Source organism: Salvelinus fontinalis, chromosome 13 (assembly GCF_029448725.1).
Source record: "Salvelinus fontinalis isolate EN_2023a chromosome 13, ASM2944872v1, whole genome shotgun sequence".
Taxonomy (NCBI): Eukaryota; Metazoa; Chordata; class Actinopteri; order Salmoniformes; family Salmonidae; genus Salvelinus; species Salvelinus fontinalis.
This window is the reverse complement of record NC_074677.1, coordinates 33,554,338-33,574,894: the sequence shown is the minus strand read 5'-3', so window position 1 is coordinate 33,574,894 and position 20,557 is coordinate 33,554,338. Positions and strand designations below refer to the sequence as shown.

The window sequence follows — 20,557 nt, the reverse complement described above, 5'->3', positions numbered from 1 at the left end:
TGAAGGTGGAAGTATGTTTTTTAGAAACCTTTACAAATGAATTACAAATTAAAAGCTGAAATGACTTGAGTCAATAAGTATTCAAACCATTTGTTATGGTAAGCCTAAATAAGTTCAGGAGTAATAATTAGTCACATAATAAATTGCAATAAATGTGCTATAATAGTGTTTAACATGATTTTTGAATGACTACCTCATCTCTGTACCCCTCACATACAATTATCTGTAAGGTCCCTCAGTTGAGCAGTGAATTTCAAACACAGATTAATTTACAAAGACCAGGAAGGTTTTCCAATGACTCACAAAGAAGGGCACCTATTGGTAGCTGGCTAAAAATAAAAAAAAGCAAACATTGAATATCCCTTTGAGCATGGTGAAGTTCTTAATTACACTTTGGATGACTTATGAATTCAGCCAGTCACTACAAAGATACAGGCGTCCTTCCTAACTCCGTTGCTGGAGAGGAAGGAAACCACTCAGTGATTTCACCATGTCAATGGTGGCTTTAAAACAGTTACAGAGTTTAATGGCTGTGATAGGAAAAAACTGCAGATGGATCAACAAAATTGTAGTTACTCCACAAATCTAACCTAAATGACAGAGGGAAAAGAAAGAAACTTGTACAGAATAAAAATATTCCAAAACATGCATCCTGTTTGAAATGAAGCATTAAAGTAAAACTGCAAAAAATGTGACAAAGAAATTAACTTTATGTCCTGAATACAAAGCCTTATGTTTGGGGTAAATCCAACATAACACATCCCTCAGTACCACTATTCATATTGCTAAGAATTGAATGTTCCTGAGTGGCCTAGTTACAGTTTTGACCTAAATCGGCTTGAAAATCTATGGCAAGACTGAAAATGGCTGTCTAGCAATGATCAACAAACAACTTGACAGAACTTGAAGAATAAAAAAAAAGAATGAAGTTAAAATATTGTACAATTCAGGTGTGCAAAGTTCCTAGAGACAGCTGTAATCACTGCCAAAGGTGATTCTAACATGTATTGACTTTGTAATTATGTGGTAATTATGTGGTATTATGTGTAGATGGTTGAGACAAAAATCAATGTAATTAATGTTGAATTCAGGCTGTAACACAACAACATGTGGAATAAGGGTATGAATACTTTCTGAAGGCACTGTATCACTGCACACTGCTCCCACTGTAACACTTCCTCTGGCCCCCTGCTGAGTTGTTTTCCCACAGCTCTACCTGCCTCAGACAGACAGGGCCATAGTTCAATACACCCTCCTGTTCTTACAATCCTCTGAATTATTAAACGTATTTAAAAACTCCTTCAACCAAAGCATCCAATAACTTAACTGCCTGTGAACGATTAATTATACACTTTTGAGATTCTTTGACTGAATGACTTGAATCCCCTGAGGCTATCAGTATGATATAGAGGGTTTGTTATAGTCAGTCATGTTCTCAGACGTGAGTGAATAGATAAGTCATTTCTCTTTTGGCGTCAGTGGACTTTATCCTGTCCTGCGGCGTGTTGTGTGTGTGTGGAGGAATACGCTTCTAAACATTTAGGCTGACTGACTACACACCATATCTCATTCTGTTTGCTTGATGAGGTAACACTGAACATTTTTGTGTGTTTGAGAGAGAGAGTGAGAGAGAGAGAGAGCGAGAGAGAGAGAGGGGCAACAGCAGGCTTCTGTAGTACTGTGCTCAAGCTTTGCCTTCGAGACAGTAACTGTAAGTTACTGTTTTGCTGTTCCTCACTAACTTAACAAGGACTTACTAGGTTTCAAACATTTGTCTAGGAATTCTTATCCAAATGATATTTGTGTCTGTCTTACTAATGCATGGTATATACACTGCTCAAAAAAATAAAGGGAACACTTAAACAACACAATGTAACTCCAAGTCAATCACACTTCTGTGAAATCAAACTGTCCACTTAGGAAGCAACACTGATTGACAATAAATTTCACATGCTGTTGTGCAAATGGAATAGACAAAAGGTGGAAATTATAGGCAATTAGCAAGACACCCCCAATAAAGGAGTGATTCTGCAGGTGGTGACCACAGACCACTTCTCAGTTCTTATGCTTCCTGGCTGATGTTTTGGTCACTTTTGAATGCTGGCGGTGCTCTCACTCTAGTGGTAGCATGAGACGGAGTCTACAACCCACACAGTGGCTCAGGTAGTGCAGCTCATCCAGGATGGCACATCAATGCGAGCTGTGGCAAGAAGGTTTGCTGTGTCTGTCAGCGTAGTGTCCAGAGCATGGAGGCGCTACCAGGAGACAGGCCAGTACATCAGGAGACGTGGAGGAGGCCGTAGGAGGGCAACAACCCAGCAGCAGGACCGCTACCTCCGCCTTTGAGCAGGAGGAGCACTGCCAGAGCCCTGCAAAATGACCTCCATCAGGCCACAAATGTGCATGCTGGACCGGTCATGCTGGAGGATGTTGCAGGCAGCAGAACGTTCTCCACGGCGTCTCCAGACTCTGTCACGTCTGTCACATGTGCTCATGTGCTCAGTGTGAACCTGCTTTCATCTGTGAAGAGCACAGGGCGCCAGTGGCGAATTTGCCAATATTGGTGTTCTCTGGCAAATGCCAAACGTCCTGCACGGTGTTGGGCTGTAAGCCCAACCCCCAACTGTGGACGTCGGGCCCTCATACCACCCTCATGGAGTCTGTTTCTGACCGTTTGAGCAGACACATGCACATTTGTGGCCTGCTGGAGGTCATTTTGCAGGGCTCTGGCAGTGCTCCTCCTGCTCAAAGGCGGAGGTAGCGGTCCTGCTGCTGGGTTGTTGCCCTCCTACGGCCTCCTCCACATCTCCTGATGTACTGGCCGGTCTCCTGGTAGCGCATCCATGCTCTGGACACTACGTTGACAGACACAGCAAACCTTCTTGCCACAGCTCGCATTGATGTGCCATCCTGGATGAGCTGCACTACCTGAGCCACTTGTGTGGGTTGTAGACTCCGTCTCATGCTACCACTAGAGTGAGAGCACTGCCAGCATTCAAAAGTTACCAAAACATCAGCCAGGAAGCATAGGAACTGAGAAGTGGTCTGTGGTCACCACCTGCAGAATCACTCCTTTATTGGGGGTGTCTTGCTAATTGCCTATAATTTCCACCTTTTGTCTATTCCATTTGCACAACAGCATGTGAAATTTATTGTCAATCAGTGTTGCTTCCTAAGTGGACAGTTTGATTTCACAGAAGTGTGATTGACTTGGAGTTACATTGTGTTGTTTAAGTGTTACCTTTATTTTTTGAGCAGTGTAGTTTGATAGGCTAGTGTGAGAGAAGATGTTTTGTGGTCAACAGAAAGAGACTATGTCCCAGGGACCATATCTGCTCAAACAGTAATCAGCACAACATCAAAAGTCCAGGTTTTATTCAGCAAAAAAACAAAACAAATACAGTACAATGACAAAACCATAATAGGTTGTTATCGGAATGGAAAAAACAACTCTAAACTCTTACAAAAGTCAATCATTTACATTGATAACTATACAAAATATCTAATTAATTACACTTACTGAAAAGCATTTATCATAATTTATGTAATATTACAGAGTTCCCCAACTGGCAGCCCGCAGATGATTTTATTTGGCCCCCAAGTTTTCTGTGCAAAAATTAATATTTTCTTTTTTTGATTGTTGGACATAAAAGACTGAAAATGCCAGAAAATCAGCTCCAAGTGATTTTAATTTGGAAAATCTGTTCCAAAGTATTCCCACAGATAATAGAGCGATATGTGTGATCGTATACAAATGTAAGCAAGGTTTGAAATGATTATGTTTTAGTCAAATATTATATTTGTTTGGGCTTCTGGCAGTCAATTTGTGGTCTCCAAATTATTTGTAATTATGTTCCGGACCCCTGACCATCCACTCAAGAGAAAATTAGCCAGTGGCTAATATTAGTCGATGATCCCTGTAATATAATACAATTATAGAAAATAAATTGATATAACAATATTGTCAGTAATACAAATATAACTTACAGTATTACAGCATGTCTTGGCTTTGCAAGTTATTTATCATCCCTGTTCCCTACGGCTCTCTAGTGTCATAACCATATAATATAAGAATAAGTCCTGAACTGTAGAAAATACACTGATAATTAACCAGTACGGTGATGGCACAGCTGGAAACTATCCCAGTGTGTGTGTGTGTGTGTGTGTGTGTGTGTGTGTGTGTGTGTGTGTGTGTGTGTGCACGCGCATGTGTTCACCAGACCATAGCAGTGCTCTCATGGCCAGCCTTCTGTTGCCCCAGCGAGGCTTGTAGTGCTGTTGGAGAAAGATCCGTGGTCTCTTGGTAATACTTCCCCTTCCTCATCCCCTTTTGGCATCGGTAGCAGTGCAATGGCAGTACAGGGGCGTATGGTGGTATATTTGGGGTCATTTCCCCCCTCCTCCCCCTGTAGTGATGTTCGCGGTGGTGTTGGCCCAGGAGGGGAAGGTGTCCAGGTTGAACATGGCTCTACCCCAGCTGTTAATGGCCAGGGTGATGCACAGGATCCCGATGATGTTCATCACTATACCCGTTTTAGCCTGTAGGAGAGAGAGGGGGTTAGAGTTGAGGTGGTGGTAGGTTGAGGGGATGGAGGTGAGGGTGGATGAATAAGGTGTAAGGAGGAGGTTTAGGTTTCGGGTTGGGTGGCAGGGTGAAATATATATACATTTTTTTATTTGATTTATTTCACCTTTATTTAACCAGGTAGGCTAGTTGAGAACAAGTTCTCATTTACAACTGCGACCTGGCCAAGATAAAGCAAAGCAGTGAGACACAAACAACAACACAGAGTTACACATGGAATAAACAAACATACAGTCAATAACACAATAGAGAAAAAAAAGTATATATACAGTGTGTGCAAATGAGGTGAGATAAGGGAGGTAAGGCAATAAATAGGCCATAGTGGCGAAATAATTACAATTTAGCAATTAAACACTGGCGTGATAGATGTGCAGAAGATGAATGTGCAAGTAGAGATACTGGGGTGCAAAGGAGCAAAAAAATAAATAACAGTATGGGGATGAGGTAGTTGGATGGGCCATTTACAGATGGGCTATGTACAGGTGCAGTGATCTGTGAGCTGCTCTGACAGGGGGTGACCAGTGAAATATAACTGCTGGAGCGCGTGCTACGGGTGGGTGCTGCTATGGTGACCAGTGAGCTGAGATAAGGCGGGGCTTTACCTAGCAAAGACTTATAGATGACCTGGAGCCAGTGGGTTTGGCGACGAATATGAAGCGAGGGCCAGCCAACGAGAGCATACAGGTCGCAGTGGTGGGTAGTATATGGGGCTTTTGTGACAAAACGGATAGCACTGTGGGAGACTGCATCCAATTTGCTGAGTAGAGTGTTGGAGGCTATTTTGTAAATGACATCGCTGAAGTCAAGGATCGGTAGGATATTCAGTTTTACGAGGGTATGTTTGGCAGCATGAGTGAAGGATGCTTTGTTGCGAAGTAGGAAGCCAATTCTAGATTTAATTTTGAATTGGAGATGCTTAATGTGAGTCTGGAAGGAGAGTTTACAGTCAAACCAGACACCTAGGTATTTGTAGTTGTCCACATATTCTAAGTCAGAACCGTCCAGAGTAGTGATGCTGGACCGGCGGGCAGGTGCGGGCAGCGAATGGTTGGAGAGCATGCATTTAGTTTAACTTGCATTTAAGAGCAGTTGGAGGCCACGGAAGAGAGTTGTATGGCATTGAAGCTCATCTGGAGGTTAGTTAACACAATGTCCAAAAAAGGGACCAGAAGTATACAGAATGGTGTCGTCTGTGCAAAGGTGGATCAGAGAATCACCAGCAGCACGAGCGACATCAGGGATGTATACAGAGAAAAGAGTCGGCCTGAGAATTGAACCCTGTGGCACTCCCATAGAGACTGGCAGAGGTCCGGACAACAGGCCCTCCGATTTGACTCTGTCTGAAAAGTACAGTAGGTACCTATGGTAGCCTATCTCTCACCATGTCTGACACCTTCAGGTATCCATAAGAGAACACGATGGCATTAGGAGGCGTGGCCACAGGCAGCATGAAGGCAAAAGATGCACTGAGGGTGCAGGGTACCATCACATACAGCGGGTTCAACCCTATGGACTGGGACTGCAATAGAACACACACATATTAACCAACACACACTTGCACTTACGTGCATACGAATGCATGCACATGAGCACACACAAGTAGTACTAACCTGTAATGTGGATGTGAATAGGATGAATAAGAGTGTGTTTGCATGTGGCTCTGTGTGCTGGATCAGTTATCAAAGCTTCTCTTCACTGAATCAACAGAGCTGAGAGCTCTACACAGTGCTGCTACAGTCTCACTGTCTGCTCTCTAATGTGACCTATGTGTGGGTGTGTGTGTGTGTGTGTGTGGGTGTGTGTGTGTGTGTGTGTGTGTGTGTGTGTGTGTGTGTGTGTGTGTGTGTGTGTGTGTGTGTGTGTGTGTGTGTGTGTGTGTGTGTGTGTGTGTGTGTGAGAACCTCTTAAGTGATAGGCCTGGCTCAGATCCCCTATTGACCAGCTCTATTCAGTACATTCCAATTTCATCAAGAGGAAACTTGATCCCAGAATGAGGGTGCAGAGGGAGTGTCTGTGTGAGAGGGAGGGGGAGAAAGAGAGACTGTGTGTGTGTGTGTGTGTACCATGGAGGCGAGGATGGGCAGGAAGAGTGTAGCGGTAGCCACGTTGCTGGCACACTCAGTGAAGGTGGCGATGAGGAGACAGAGGATGACAGCGATGGCCCAGGGAGGGACGGAGCAGAGAGGCATCATCTGATCACCCAGCCACCGCGACAGACCAGACACCTAGATGGATACACACACACATATTGAAGCTCACACACACACACACACACACACACACACACACACACACACACACACACACACACACACACACACACACACACACACACACACACACACACACACACACACACACACACACACACACACACACACACACACACACACACACACACACACACACACACACACACCTCGCTGCCCTTAGCCAGTGCGAAGCCTCCTCCTAGCAGCAGTACAATGCTCCAGGGCATCTTCATCTGGGTCACCTGCCAGGTCAGCAGGGCAGGGGCGGGGCCGCGGGGGTGCTGGGGCTCTGACGGGAGGGGGCACACACATGTCAAGCATTGTCTACTGCAGAGGTTCACAAACTTTTTGGCCCCAGACCCCATTTTGATATCTGAAAATTCTCACAACCTAAACTATGTGAAAAAATAAATATACTTAACAGCCAATGTTTACTTTATTTGCAGCTATGGCAGTCAATTGAATATTAGTCTGACATAATGTATCTTATCCCACCACTAATGAGATGGGTGTGCTTGATGCATGTTGCGTCGGAGCTTCTCAAAGCCTGGGTCGACTGTGCACGCACACCTCATCTCTGCTGTCATATCCAACTTGGATCAATATTTGGTTTTAATGCAGACGAGAGCACTGAATCTGGCTTCACACAGATATAGCCTACCATGAGTCTTTGGTGCTTTCAAAGTCAAATCATGATGTCAGTGATCTTAAGGTTGGAAAGTCAGAGCTCTAGAAAGAGGCCAGAGTTCTCGAGTTGGAATTCTGAGTTGGAGTTTCAAAAAGGGTTTTCACAGTCGGAGCTCATGTCTTTCCGAGTTTTCAGTTGTTTTGAACACAGCATTAATGCTCAGAGGAAAAAGGCAAGGTATTCCCTTTGAGTCAGGAACCAAAACTCCTGTGTTGTGACCCGTGAAGGCATTTGGTCACATGACAACTCGATCATTTGTATGATTTCACTTACCGGCATGTCAACTGAGCCAGGATCACAGTCAAACAGATTGGGAAGTAGGTCCCAAAGTGTTTTTCCAAGCGTTGGAGGTGAGCAGTCATCACTCTTGTGGGACACTTACTGATGCTGTTTTCTGTTATTTTCTTTTCACTAGACAGAAAATCAACCAAACTCTACCATAAAGGCCTGATTGGTGGAGTGCTGCAAGAGATGGTTGTCCTCAAAAGTCTCCCATCTCCACAGAGGAACTCTAGAGCTCTGTCAGAGTGACCATCGGGTTCTTGGTCACCTCCTTGACCAAGGCCCTTCTCCCCCAATTGCTCAGTTTGGACGGCTCTTGGAAGAGTCTTGGTGGTTCCAAACTTCTCCCATTTAAGAATGATTGAGGGCACTGTGTTCTTGGGGACCTTCAATGCTGCAGAAATGTTTTGTTACCCTTCCCCAGATCTGTGCCTTGACACAATCCTGTCTCGGAGCGCTACGGACAATTCCTTCGACCTCATGGCTTGGTTTATGCTGTGACATGTACTGTCAACTGTGGGACCTTTTATAGACAGTGCCTTTCCAAATCAAGCCCAATCAATCAAATTTACCACAGGTGGACTCCAATGAAGTTGTAGGAACATCTCAAGGATGATCAATGGAAACACAAGTTCAATTTCGAGTCGCATAGCAAGGGGTCTGAATACTAATGTAAATAAGGTATTTCTGTTTTATATTTGTAATACATTGGACATTTTTTTTGAAAAACCTGTCTTTGCTTTGTCATTATGGGGTATTGTGTGTAGATTGCTGAGGATTTTTATTTATTTTATCCATTTTAGAATTTGGCTGTAACATAACATTTAAAAAAATTCAAGGGGTCTGAATACTTTCTGAAGGCACTGTATAATCTTTTGCCGCAAGTTGCTCTCGGTGTATCATACAATGCGTCTATATGGCAGAGGGAGACACATTCAAAACTAGACTGAAGAGGCCTGCCTACCGTCCCGCCATAGATGGAGCCTCATCTGTGCAAAAGCCTACCATTGGAATCTGTTTGTCATCAATATAGCTCCGCAGCACACTGAACATCCCCTGTGCTGTTTCATGCTCGGGAATCGTGAGACAGAACAATATGTCCTGACATGTAGCAAACAAAAGTCAATGCATCTTGGCCCTCACAGTTATGGCTGCAGCCCGACGCCGGTACACCTATGACAACATCCCGCTCAAGTGCAGGGCGCGAAATTCAAAATCTATTTTTTTTAAATATTTAACTTTCACACATTAACAAGTCCAATACAGCATTTGAAAGATAAACATCTTGTCAATCCAGCCAACATGTCTGATTTTTTTTATGTTTTACAGAGAAAACACCACATATATTTATGTTAGCTCACCACCAAATAAAAAAGAGGACAGACATTTTTCACAGCACAAGTAGGATGCAAGTAGCATGCACAAGCCAACCTAACTAACCTAGAACCAACCTAAATAACCTAGAAAAAACTACCTCAGATGACAGTCCTATAACATGTTACACAATAAATCTATGTTTTGTTCAAAAAATTTGCATATTTTAGCTATAAATCAGTTTTACATTACTGCTACCATCATAGCTACAGTAAGAAATCGCACGGGAGTAGCCAGAGTAAATACAGACACCAACGTCAACAACCTAATTACTCATCATAAAACATTTCAGAAAAATATATGGTGTATAGCAAAATGAAAGACAAAGATCTTGTGAATAGAGCCAATATTTCCGATTTTTTAAGTGTTTTACAGCGAAAACACAATATATCGTTATATTAGCTTACTGCAATGGCTAACACACAACAACAATGATTCCAAGTAATCGGTAGCGATAGCACAGCTCGACAGATATATTAAATAGCATCCCAAATTGGGTCCTTATCTTTGTTGATCTTCCATCAGAATGTTGTAAAGGGGTCCATTGTCCAGTACCATCTTTTTTTTGATCCAGAACGAACTATTTCCCTCTTGAATTAGCAAGCACACTGGCCGTGCGGCGCTAACCTCTCCTTCTTCAAACAATTCTTCCAAAGCATCACGTCTAAAGTCCCGAATAAATTTAAATAATATAATTAAACTATATTGAAAAAACATACTTTAGGATGATATTGTGACATGTATCAAGTCAAATCGAAGCCGGAGGTTATATTCACGTATAACGACAGTTTTCCAGGAGGCAATACAAAGTCCAACTTCGCGTCTTGGAGAAAAAAAATTAGGACGGTTCTCTCACTCCAAGAGGGTGTATTCAATCCCTGAACGAGATATTCAAGTCCTTTCTGCTCTCACTTCCGCATGACACCCAGGGGAAGGCGTATGACGTGTTTCTATGGTCCCAAGTGACATGCCCTTTTATAGACAAGCTCTTGAAAAGAGACCTCGCATTTGGAAATCTCACTTCCGGATAGGAAATGGGCTGCAGAAAGAGTTCTGGTTCACTTAGAGAAATAATTCAAACGGTTTAAGAAACTAGAGAGTGTTTTCTATCCAATAGAAATGATAATATGCATATTGTACGAGCAAGAATTGAGTAGGAGGCCGTTTGAAATGGCCACCTATTTTCAGGTTACTCAGTGCTGCCCCTTGCAGCCATAAGAATTAACATCTATTTGGAGACCATAAGCTGGGGAGTCGTTCAGTCAGAGCATTCATTTTTGGTTTAACAGTGTTATCTGACAAAGGTATTGATGTGAGTTTTGGTGCCTCCCCACACATTGTTTTCGCCATATCAATTGCGGCCAGCAATATCAAAGTCTCTGCAATAGTGTGTGGTGTCATAGCGTAGCGGACCTAGTCATTCACAGTGGGAATGATTCAAGTGTAACGGTCAAGTGCGACCTTTTCCCATGATTTAAGGGCTCGCTCTCGTTGAATTTGATATTATTTTGTCAGGCTTTTGGAAATTCTCCCGCGACTCTATTTTCATATCAGGAGCCCTAGTTTGGGAACCACTGGTCTACAGTGTATGTGTGTTGTGTGTGTGTTTATGAATGCGTGTGTGTGTATCACCTGTGTCAAATCTCTGTGTTCTCCAGAAGCAGAGGTAGCGGGGGGGCTCAGAGGGCAAGACGAACAGCAGCATGGCAACAAACACTGCCACTGTGGCATCAGTTACAAACCTGGAGAGGGAGAGGTGGAGGGTTTAGGAGAGGATGGTTAGCGGTTAGGTGTTAGACTGTGTGGGGTTAGGGGGCAGCAGGGTAGGGGAATACAGGGGTTAGGAGTTGGGTAAAGGTGTAGAGGGAGGCCGGGGAGGGGCCCTCCAATCCTTTTTTGAACACTAACTAATTCTTACCCAATGGCAATGTGATGACAGAGGTGATTGACGTAAAGGACAGAGCATGTTTGATGACCTTAGCCCCAGTTTGATCCAGGATTCTGTTAGAATCAATGCCTGTTTCCATGGTGATGTGCCCATTCATAAATTGACAGATGTCACATATGCCCCATGTGTTAGGCAGGTCACATGACCAGATAAGAAAGAAGGGCATTTCCATGTAAAGGACCCATGTGCACCAACATGCATGTAAAGTTCATAGGAGCATGTCACATTGCGTGTCAAATGAAAGCTAACAGTCTATATTTTTGAGAAATGAAGGCATATATACATTTTTATACTACCTATCCCGTTCAGCTCATAGCAGATTTGTTTTATCTTTCTGTCGTCTGGTGGTCAAAGCAAGACTATGAAAACAGTCTCGACAACCCCTCCCCACTCTCACTCTATTTCTCTGCCGTTCTCTCTCTCTCTCTCTCCAGGTAATGCCACCTCTCCTGGCTCTTACTGACACCTACCATGACACCCTACCACCTACCCTATTTCCATTTACTTTATCAAGCATCCTCACCCACTGAGCACCGACCGACACCCGACGTTCATGGATGTTGAAAAGGAGTTGAAATTTGGTCAGTCCTCCCTGTCCGGACCAGATCTGAAACAATTCTAGAATTCTAGAGAAAGTACTGTATACTACAGTAGAGCACACACGCGTAGAGTACAGTATAATGTACTGTTGGACTCTACTGTGTTGTACTGTGATATCCAAACTTTTGAAACAGATGTTTAGATTGTTTCAGGATTTGGTCTGGTCCAACCAAATGTGGTCTTGTTTGAGGGCGGAGCTCTTTGCAATCAAAGCCAGTGTGTAGAATAATAAGGAAGGGGGATACCTCGTCAGTTGTACAACTGAATGCACTCAACTGAAATGTGTCTTCCTCATTTAACCCAACCCCTCTGAATCAGAGAGGTGCAAAGGGCTGCCATAATTAACATCTTTGGCACCCGGGGAATAGTGGGTTAGCTGCCTTGCTCAGGGGCAGAACGACAGATTTTTACCTAGTCAGCTTGGGGATTCGATCCAGCAGCCTTTCGGTTACTGGCCCAACACTCTAACCACTAGGCTACCTATTTTAAATTTTAAATTTAAACGTTTTACCTTTATTTAACTAGGCAAGTCAGTAATACCCAAAAATGCAAAGAATATTATATAATTATATCCATAATTATGAATTCCTGTATAGTACAGATCATAGACCCATGATGTAATTCCGTTACTGAAATTGTCACCTACTGTAGTTCAATAACCATTTTATAATTTCTAACTCCAGGTGTCATGTCATAGCTGACACCCCATTCTTTCTGCAGGAGTCTTTGAATCTTAATTCGGAGCAGACATTTAAAGGGGCAATATACAGAAATCGCTCCACCATTTCTCAGTTTATTTGACCAAACAAGCAATGTATTGTATAGAGAATCATTGTACCATCTAAACTGCTGTGAAATATATTTTCAATAACCAAAAAAACTGTATTTTCAGCTTTTTGAAGTTGGAAAAAGCGAATGTAAAAGAGACAAAAATTAAACTTAAGTACGGGAAGCATAAAAAAGCACACATAGAACAGATCTACCGCTTCTTAGACTTCCTTTCAATGAGATTGACAAATTTATAACTCACATTCTATATGAATTTGGTGGAGTCGCCCAAAAGGTTTTTGGAAATGGTGGTTGCTTAAACAACTGAGGGAGAGTTTACCGTAATTCTGTTACCAAACTTTGCATTTGCACAGGTCTTCCAGTAAATGGGTTTTTGTGAAATTTTCTGTGTAAATTGTACAAAGTAGTCTTTGAAATCAATTATTTTTGTTTGGCATACATTTGAAAGTTAATCTGAGTCAAAGCGTAATTGCGTTATCGTGGAATTGCCCAGAATGTAGTGTGTGCCTCTCCTGCCCATCGATCTGTTTGTCATAAAGAAGTGTGCTTTTGTCTCTCATTCACTCTAGGGAGATCATGTTTCCCGGACTCTGTGTGCTGGTTGCAGCGTATGTGTGTGCAGGGGAGAGTGTGTGTACATGTACACGTGTGTGTCCCTGTGTGTCAAAGTTCAGAACACGTGTATTGATGCAACACAGATGGTTTACTCTCTGAACGACATATTTTGTCCGTCTGTGTTTGTTTTATCCTGTTCCCCGTGTCCTGACATTTGGTCTAATGGAAGGTTCTGGGACTAAAGACAACTCAGGTCACCTATCCTTCAGATCAGGCTGGTGTTACTGTGCATGTTTCTGCATATTTCCACTTGCTAGTGTGTGTCTGTGTGGTTGAGTGTGTATGGTGTGTTCAGTATTTCACTGTGGCGTGTGCTACATACGGTGCGTTGGCATTGAAGACGTGGGTTGCCCATCCATCGATGAAGCCTGGGCTTCGTGTGAACCAAAGCACCACCAGCAGGATGAAGAGCCCCAGGACACTCAGCTCTCCATAAGACATGGGCCCCAGACGACGATGCTCCTCACGGATCAAATCATATGTCGCAAACTCCTTCTCTGACTGCACAGCACCACAGCCCCACGTACGCTTCAGACTGGAGAGGAGGAGTGGGAGACAGGGAGACAGGGGTGAGAGAAAGAGAGACTGAGTGAGAGAGAGAGATTATTTACAATAATAAGTCAGATAAGAAGCAGAGTGAGTGAGAGAGACATTACCCCTATTTTGCCTATGCAAACCTTTACATATATCATGTCATGGTTGAACTGAGAGGGAGGAGAGAGTAGAGTTAAAATAATGCACTGTGATGCTCTGGCCAGGTCACTCACTTGAAGCCGATGAAGACGAGCTGGAGCCAGAGCCAGGCCAGCGTCAGCATCAGCAGCATGGTGGGGAAGGCAAAGGCGAACCATGAGGCAAAGTTAATGACGTCACCGTTCTGAGGGAAGAGTCTGACAGTGGGCTTCTATTAACAACATAACTTCTCAAAAATGTTAAACATCAAATGTCAGTTGATCAACATGATGTGTTCAGAACCCCATATCTATGTTTATAGCGACGGGATATACTGTACATACACTAACATATGTGAGGTGTGTGTCTGTGAGAGGTACATATGTGTGTGTATCTGTGTTTATGCGTGTGTGTGGTACATACTGGCTCATCTGCCCTGTGAGGACGAGGTTGGGTCCGGTGCCAGTTAGAGTGGCAGTGCCGCCGATGCTGGCAGCGTAACACACACACAACGTCAGGCCTTTACACATCTTCATCCTCTCCTTCTCCTCTTCCTCCCCAACCTGCGCCTCTGCTTCAGTCCCTTCCTTCAAGACCATGGACACCATCACTGTATACAGAGAGGAAGGAGGAGAAAATAGCACTATATATTGGAGAAGTTTGGGAATCAGGACTACCAAGAGGTCATGGCCAAAGTTGTTAACTAGGCAGGCCATAGTTTTCCTGTTGCCTATAGACATTTAGCCTATGTCTATAATTGTCTGAAATCGCCATTAACTGTGTTAAGGTGTTGGTGAAAGAGCAGTGCTCCAGCCTCACCCAGACCCCAGCCCCCTGCCCTGGCCTCTGCCCCCAGCCCAGTGCCCTGCACCTCACCTGGCTTCCCATCAGTCAGAGAGTTGTCCTGAGGAACGGGTTTGTCTGGGGAGTCCAGTTTATCTTTTGAGGCTAGTTTCTCCAGTGGGATGTGATTGTCCTGGATCATGAGTGTGCCCTGTGGGGTCGAACTGTTCTCCAGTTTTTCCTCAGGAGTCGTACCATTCTCCTGGCTCTGAGGGGTGGGCAGAGGGTTCTCCCCCTTTCGTGGGCTGTTGAGCTGCTCCAGGACGGCCTGTACAATGGGGACCATCATAGCTGTGGTGGCTGTGTTACTGATCCACATGGACAGGAAGGCTGTCACACCCATGAACCCTAGCATCAGACTGGTGGGAACAGCGGAGGAGGGGAGGGTGTATCAGAGTCAGAAAAGAAAATAGAAAGTGGAGAAGGAGGAAAGCATGCTAGGCTTTAGCTCAGTGGGCTGACAATCATGATTTGATACTTGAACAACTGATAGACAGACACCTGTGATTTGCTACTCACAGGGCAGGCCGCATCCCCACAACGAGTAGAACTCTGAGGGCGATGCGCTTGTGAAGATTCCACTTCTCCACGGCAACAGCCATCATTAGCCCGCCAACAAACAGCATGTTGGTGTCCTTCAGGTACTGCATACACACCTGATACACACACGTGAGAGATTGTTTTTGAGTGTGAGCATGTGTGCGCGTGTGTGTGAGCGTGTGTGAGGGAAGCGTACCTGCTTGGACTCCATGATGCCAAACAGAGGGAAGAGGACAGCGGGCAGGAGAGCAGTCACAGCCAGCGGCAGTACCTCAGTACACCAGTACACTGCCATCAGGGCTATCACATAGGCACAGCCTGCCTCCTGCATCACACACATTTACAATACTTGATTTAGATCCATATAGCTGTACAGAGAACCCAAATATTCTAGAGGTCAAAAGGACAAACACCCACACACACACAAAAGAACTGAAGCACATGAAAACACGTGTTCTGTGTGTCTGGTAGTGCCATTGTATCAATATTAATCTGTGATGTGAATTTGTGAATCTCAAGTAATGTAAACTTGAACTTCAACACCCTATGGTGTGATGAGGACATGTTCCTTAGTCTTCAATGCCCTGGCACTGAAACACTGAGCTTACAAGAATATAAGACCTCCTGGGGCAGGTTTTATGTCACTCTCACAAGAGTAGACTGCTAAGTAGGCCTAATACCTAAAATTGGTCTACTGTCTGTCAGCACAGCAGGAGAAAGCATGGTCAGGTGACAATAACACGCTCTCTCCGAAACCAAAGTCTTTGCAATGTGTATTTTTCTGATATATTAATATTTATATTTAAAGGGTCCAGCTGGGCCTTCTACTTTAGTTACATAGGGATGGCACATGCTGTGGAGACCCCTGAGATCCAGTTGCCAGGGTTACCCGGTCAATCAGTGTGGGATCTGGGATGTTTTTCAGATTCTACATATCTCTATGGATACTTCTGGGAATCACCGACTATATCAACACTGACGGATGGTTATCATGGTTCATCAGCACTGGGTACAGAAATGGTCAGATTAATATTGCAATTGAGAAAATTCTAAACAAAATGAGACATGACCTTTTTCAAGGTCAGTCTCGCAAAAAGAAGCATTCTTGCGTTCTAACTACCCGCTATTCAAAGTGCTCTGAACAAATTAAGGGAATCGTTCACAAACATTGGCACATTCTAAGATCCGATGATGATAGTATCAGTAATGTGTCTTCAGACCTTCCCATGGTCGTATTCTCGCGGGGCAGAAACCTTAGAGATCAGTTGGTAAACTCTGATTTACCACCCCAAGATATCCCTGCACAACGTGTATTTGCGCCACTATTGGATGGAAACTACAAATGTAAGGGCTGTGCTCAATGCAATGGCACTTATAAATGTAGATCCTTCAAACACCCCCAAACAGGGAAACAGATCCCAATCAAAGGTGTTATCACGTGCTCCACTAAGGCAGTTATTTTATCTTATAACTTCTCCTTGAGGTAAAAATGATGTGGGTAAAACAAAGCGTGAAATAAAAGTACGTATCTCGGAGCATCGTAGCACCATTAGGTGCAAAAACTTACCCAGTTGCTGCCCACTTTTTGGAAGCAAACCACTCGATTTCGTCTCTACGTTATATTGGCATCGAACATTTCACCCTCCCTAGGAGAGGGGGTGACCTCGACAATGTATTGTTAAAACAAGAGGCTGGCTGGATCTTTAATTTAAAGAGCCTTGCTCCCTTCGGTCTCAACGTAGACTTTAATCTGAAGCCATTCTTGTGATTATTGTCATTTTGGTGGGCATTCTATGTTATTTTTTCTATGATTTGTATTTCTGTGTTTGGTCGGGTGTGGTTCTCAATCAGAGGCAGCTGTCTATCGTTGTCTCTGATTGAGAACCATACTTAGGTTGCCTTTTCCCACCTGTCTGTGTGGGTAGTTGTCTATGTGTTGTTGCCTGTCAGCACTCATTTTTGTATAGCTTCACGGTTCGTTTGTTATTTTGTTAGTTTGTTTAGTGTTCGTTCTTTAAATAAATTAGTATGTACGCATCCCACGCTGCGCCTTGGTCTCCTCTCTTTGATGGCCGTGACAGAACTACCCACCACCAAAAGACCAAGCAGCGTGGTAAGATGGAGCAGCGTTTTTTGGAGAGTTGGACATGGGAGGAAATCCTGGACGGCAAGGGACCCTGGGCACAGACGGGAGAATATTGCCGTCCTTAAGAGGAGCTGGAAGCAGCTAAGGCGGAGCGGCGACGCTACGAGGAGTTGGCTCAAAGAGGCGTGCACGAGAGGCAGCCCCAGATTTTTTTTGGGGGGTGGCACAAGGGGAGTGTGGCAGAGTCAAGTTGGAGACCTGAGCCAATTCCCTGTGCTTACCGTGGCGAGCATGTGACTGGTCAGGCCCCGTGCTATGGGGTGATGAGCACGGTGTACCCAGTGCGCACTCATAGCCCGGTGCGCTATATTCCAGCTCTTCGCATCTGCCGGGCTATGGTGAGCATCCAGCCAGGAAGGATTGGGCCAGCCCTGCTCTCCAAACTTCCAATACGTGTCTACGGCCCAGGATATCCTGCGCCGGCTCTGCGCACTGTGTCTCCAGTGCGTCTGCACAGCCCAGTGCGTCCTGTGCCTGCGCCCCGCACGCGCAGGGCCAAAGTCACCATCCAGCCAGGACGGGTTGTGCAGGCTCTTAGCTCGAGACCTCCAGTGCACCTCCACGGCCCAGTGTATCTGGTGCCTGTGCTAAGAACTAATCATTCTGCATGTCTCCCCAGCCTGGTGAGTCATGTGCCTGCTCCTAGAGCCAGGCCTCCTGTGTGTCTCTCCACTCCAGTGATGATCCATGGCACGAAGCCTCCAGTGATGATCCATGGCAAGAAGCCTCCAGTGATGATCCATGGCACGAAGCCTCCAGTGATGATCCATGGCACGAAGCCTCCAGTGATGATCCATGGCACGAAGCCTCCAGTGATGATCCATGGCAAGAAGCCTCCGGTGATGATCCATGGCACGAAGCCTCCGGTGATGATCTATGGCACGAAGCTTCCAGTGATGATCCATGGCAAGAAGCCTCCAGTGGGGATCCATGGCACGAAGCCTCCAGTGATGATCCATGGCACGAAGCCTCCAGTGATGATCCATGGCACGAGGCCTCCAGTGATGATCCATGGCACGAGGCCTCCAGTGATGATCCATGGCACGAAGCCTCCAGTGATGATCCATATCACGAAGCCTCCAGGGGTGAGACATGGCACGAAGCCTCCAACGAGGGTCTCCAGTCCGGAGCATCCAGCGACGGTCTCCAGCCCGGAACCTCCAGAGACGGCCTCCAGCCCGGAGCCTCCCGAGACGGCCTCCAGCCCGGAGCCTCCCGAGACGGCCTCCAGCCCGGAGCCTCCCGAGACGGCCTCCAGCCCGGAGCCTCCCGAGTCGCCCTCCAGTCCGGAGCTTCCAGCGACGCCCTTCAGTCCGGAGCTTCCAGCGACGCCCTTCAGTCCGGAGCTTCCAGCGGCGCCCTTCAGTCCGGAGCTTCCAGCGGCGCCCTTCAGTCCGGAGCTTCCAGAGGCGCCCTTCAGTCCGGAGCCTCCAGAGGCGCCCTTCAGTCCGGAGCCTCCAGAGGCGCCCTTCAGTCCGGAGCTCCCAACAAGGGTCGCCAGTCCGGACCCCACAACGAGGGTCCCCAGTCTGGGGTCCGCTACGAAGGTCCCCGCTCTAGAGGTGCCACCTAAGTGGGCCAAGCCAGAGGTGGAGTGGGGTCTACGTCCCGCACCAGAGCCGCCACCGCAGTGAAATGCCCACCCAAACCCTCCCCTATCGGTTCAGGTTTTGCACTCCGCACCTTTTGGGGGGGGGGGGGGGGGGGGGGGACGACGACTGTCACGCCCTGACCGTAGAGAGCTTTTTATGTCTCTATTTTGGTTTGGTCAGGGTGTGATTTGGGTGGGCATTCTATGTTCTTTTTTCTATAATTTGTATTTCTGTGTGTTTGGCCGGGTGTGGTTCTCAATCAGTGGCAGCTGTCTATCGTTGTCTGATTGAGAACCATACTTAGGTTGCCTTTTCCTACCTGTCTGTGTGGGTAGTTGTCTATGTGTTGTTGCCTGTCAGCACTCATTTTTGTATAGCTTCACGGTTCTTTTGTTATTTTGTTAGTTTGTTTAGTGTTCGTTCTTTAAATAAATTAGTATGTACGCATCCCACGCTGCGCCTTGGTCTCCTCTCTTTGACGGCCGTGACAGTGTGGCTGTCCTTAATTTTTTTAAGCATTCCACTCTGCTAGCCAGCACCTCGCCTAAATAGGTGTGCGTTTCTTTCGCGTCTAGGTTTTAGTATTTTAACCTGTGTGTCATGTCTGGTGGGGATAGACAAAAATCAATATGCGCACGATGACGCACGAGAAGGCACACAGACGCAAGCGCGGAGCCGATTGGGTCAGCATGTTAAAGAGCGGAATTTCCATTTTCTGAATTTCCAGAATAAACGAAGTTCATCTCGTACAAGACCGAGTCAATGGCTCTGGAGAAGTCGCAATCAGACGGCGGTGACGGCGAGGCGCCGGTGAGACACCTTGAATGGAGAGTGAACTGTGCTGCCTGCCACTGGAGGACCTGCTCATCTCGCCTTGTTGACAAACCCCCACTCTCTGCTCAAGCTATGTGGATCCCTCTTGACGGTCTCCCCATCTTTTGGAGGCTTGAAACACCCAAAACGTTCAACTCTAGGTGACAATTGTTGTAGTCCAGACCTACTCTCTGTTCTGTAACTACTTCTTTCATTTGCTGATTTTTTATTTTTATTTTCAAGACTTTGAGATTTTTTTCTGTAATGAAAAGCGCTATAGAAGCTGAATAAATTATAATTGTTATTATTATGAGTCTGAGAGAAAATATTTGCAGTTTTAAAGCAAATTTCCTGTAATAAAAAAAAATCATATTTTTTGACGTGTTCATATGCTATCGGGGGCCCGACCTCCGAGGGGGACCCCAATGCCCCCCACCCCTTGGGTGCTACGCCAGTGTGTGCGTGGGGAAATTAGAACTATAGCAATACATGTTTACGCCAAAATCAGCATGCGTCAGGTGCACAAAATAATTCTGATTTAATTTATGAAATATCTAACAAGACAATAGACTACTAGTAGGCTGCTAGTGAAATATTTAAAATCATCATTCAGATAGCCTACTCTTTGTGTAGAAAGCAGAAAGAGTAGGCCTAGATGGGGTCAAGAGGAGGTAGGGACCCCTGGAATAAGTCTATTCAACAACTTTGGTGCATACCGTGGTTCCGATCAGCAGAGGTAGTGGGAGGAGGAGGAACGGTGTGCAGAACAGAATCACCCCATCCTTGAACATCCACATCGCCTGGAGCGAGGACACCAT

The 20,557-nt window shown here is 45.4% G+C and overlaps 1 protein-coding gene across 1 annotated transcript; it reads right to left on the bottom strand.

Annotated features, from left to right (window-relative positions):
* Window positions 1-3,360: 3,360 nt before the first annotated feature.
* On the bottom strand, window positions 3,361-20,557 carry LOC129868457 (Na(+)/citrate cotransporter-like). The gene is made up of 12 exons (XM_055942464.1): window positions 20,456-20,557; window positions 15,385-15,513; window positions 15,168-15,304; window positions 14,682-15,007; window positions 14,229-14,415; window positions 13,901-14,023; window positions 13,456-13,668; window positions 10,814-10,923; window positions 7,005-7,126; window positions 6,649-6,810; window positions 5,967-6,104; window positions 3,361-4,539 (listed from the first exon to the last, which is right to left on the bottom strand). The coding sequence occupies exons 1-12, from the start codon at window positions 20,555-20,557 to the stop codon at window positions 4,387-4,389; spliced, it is 1,902 nt and encodes a 633-aa protein (XP_055798439.1). The 3' UTR covers window positions 3,361-4,386.

Excerpts from the sequence above, each read along its gene's own strand:
- LOC129868457 (XM_055942464.1), bottom strand. The coding sequence starts at position 20,557 with ATGGTGTCCTCGCTCCAGGCGATGTGGATGTTCAAGGATGGGGTGATT. Across the intron at positions 6,811-7,004 it reads CACTGGCTAAGGGCAGCGAG|GTGTCTGGTCTGTCGCGGTG; the intron begins GTGTGTGTGTGT and ends GTATCCATCTAG. Across the intron at positions 4,540-5,966 it reads ACCTGAAGGTGTCAGACATG|GCTAAAACGGGTATAGTGAT; the intron begins GTGAGAGATAGG and ends TCTCTCCTACAG.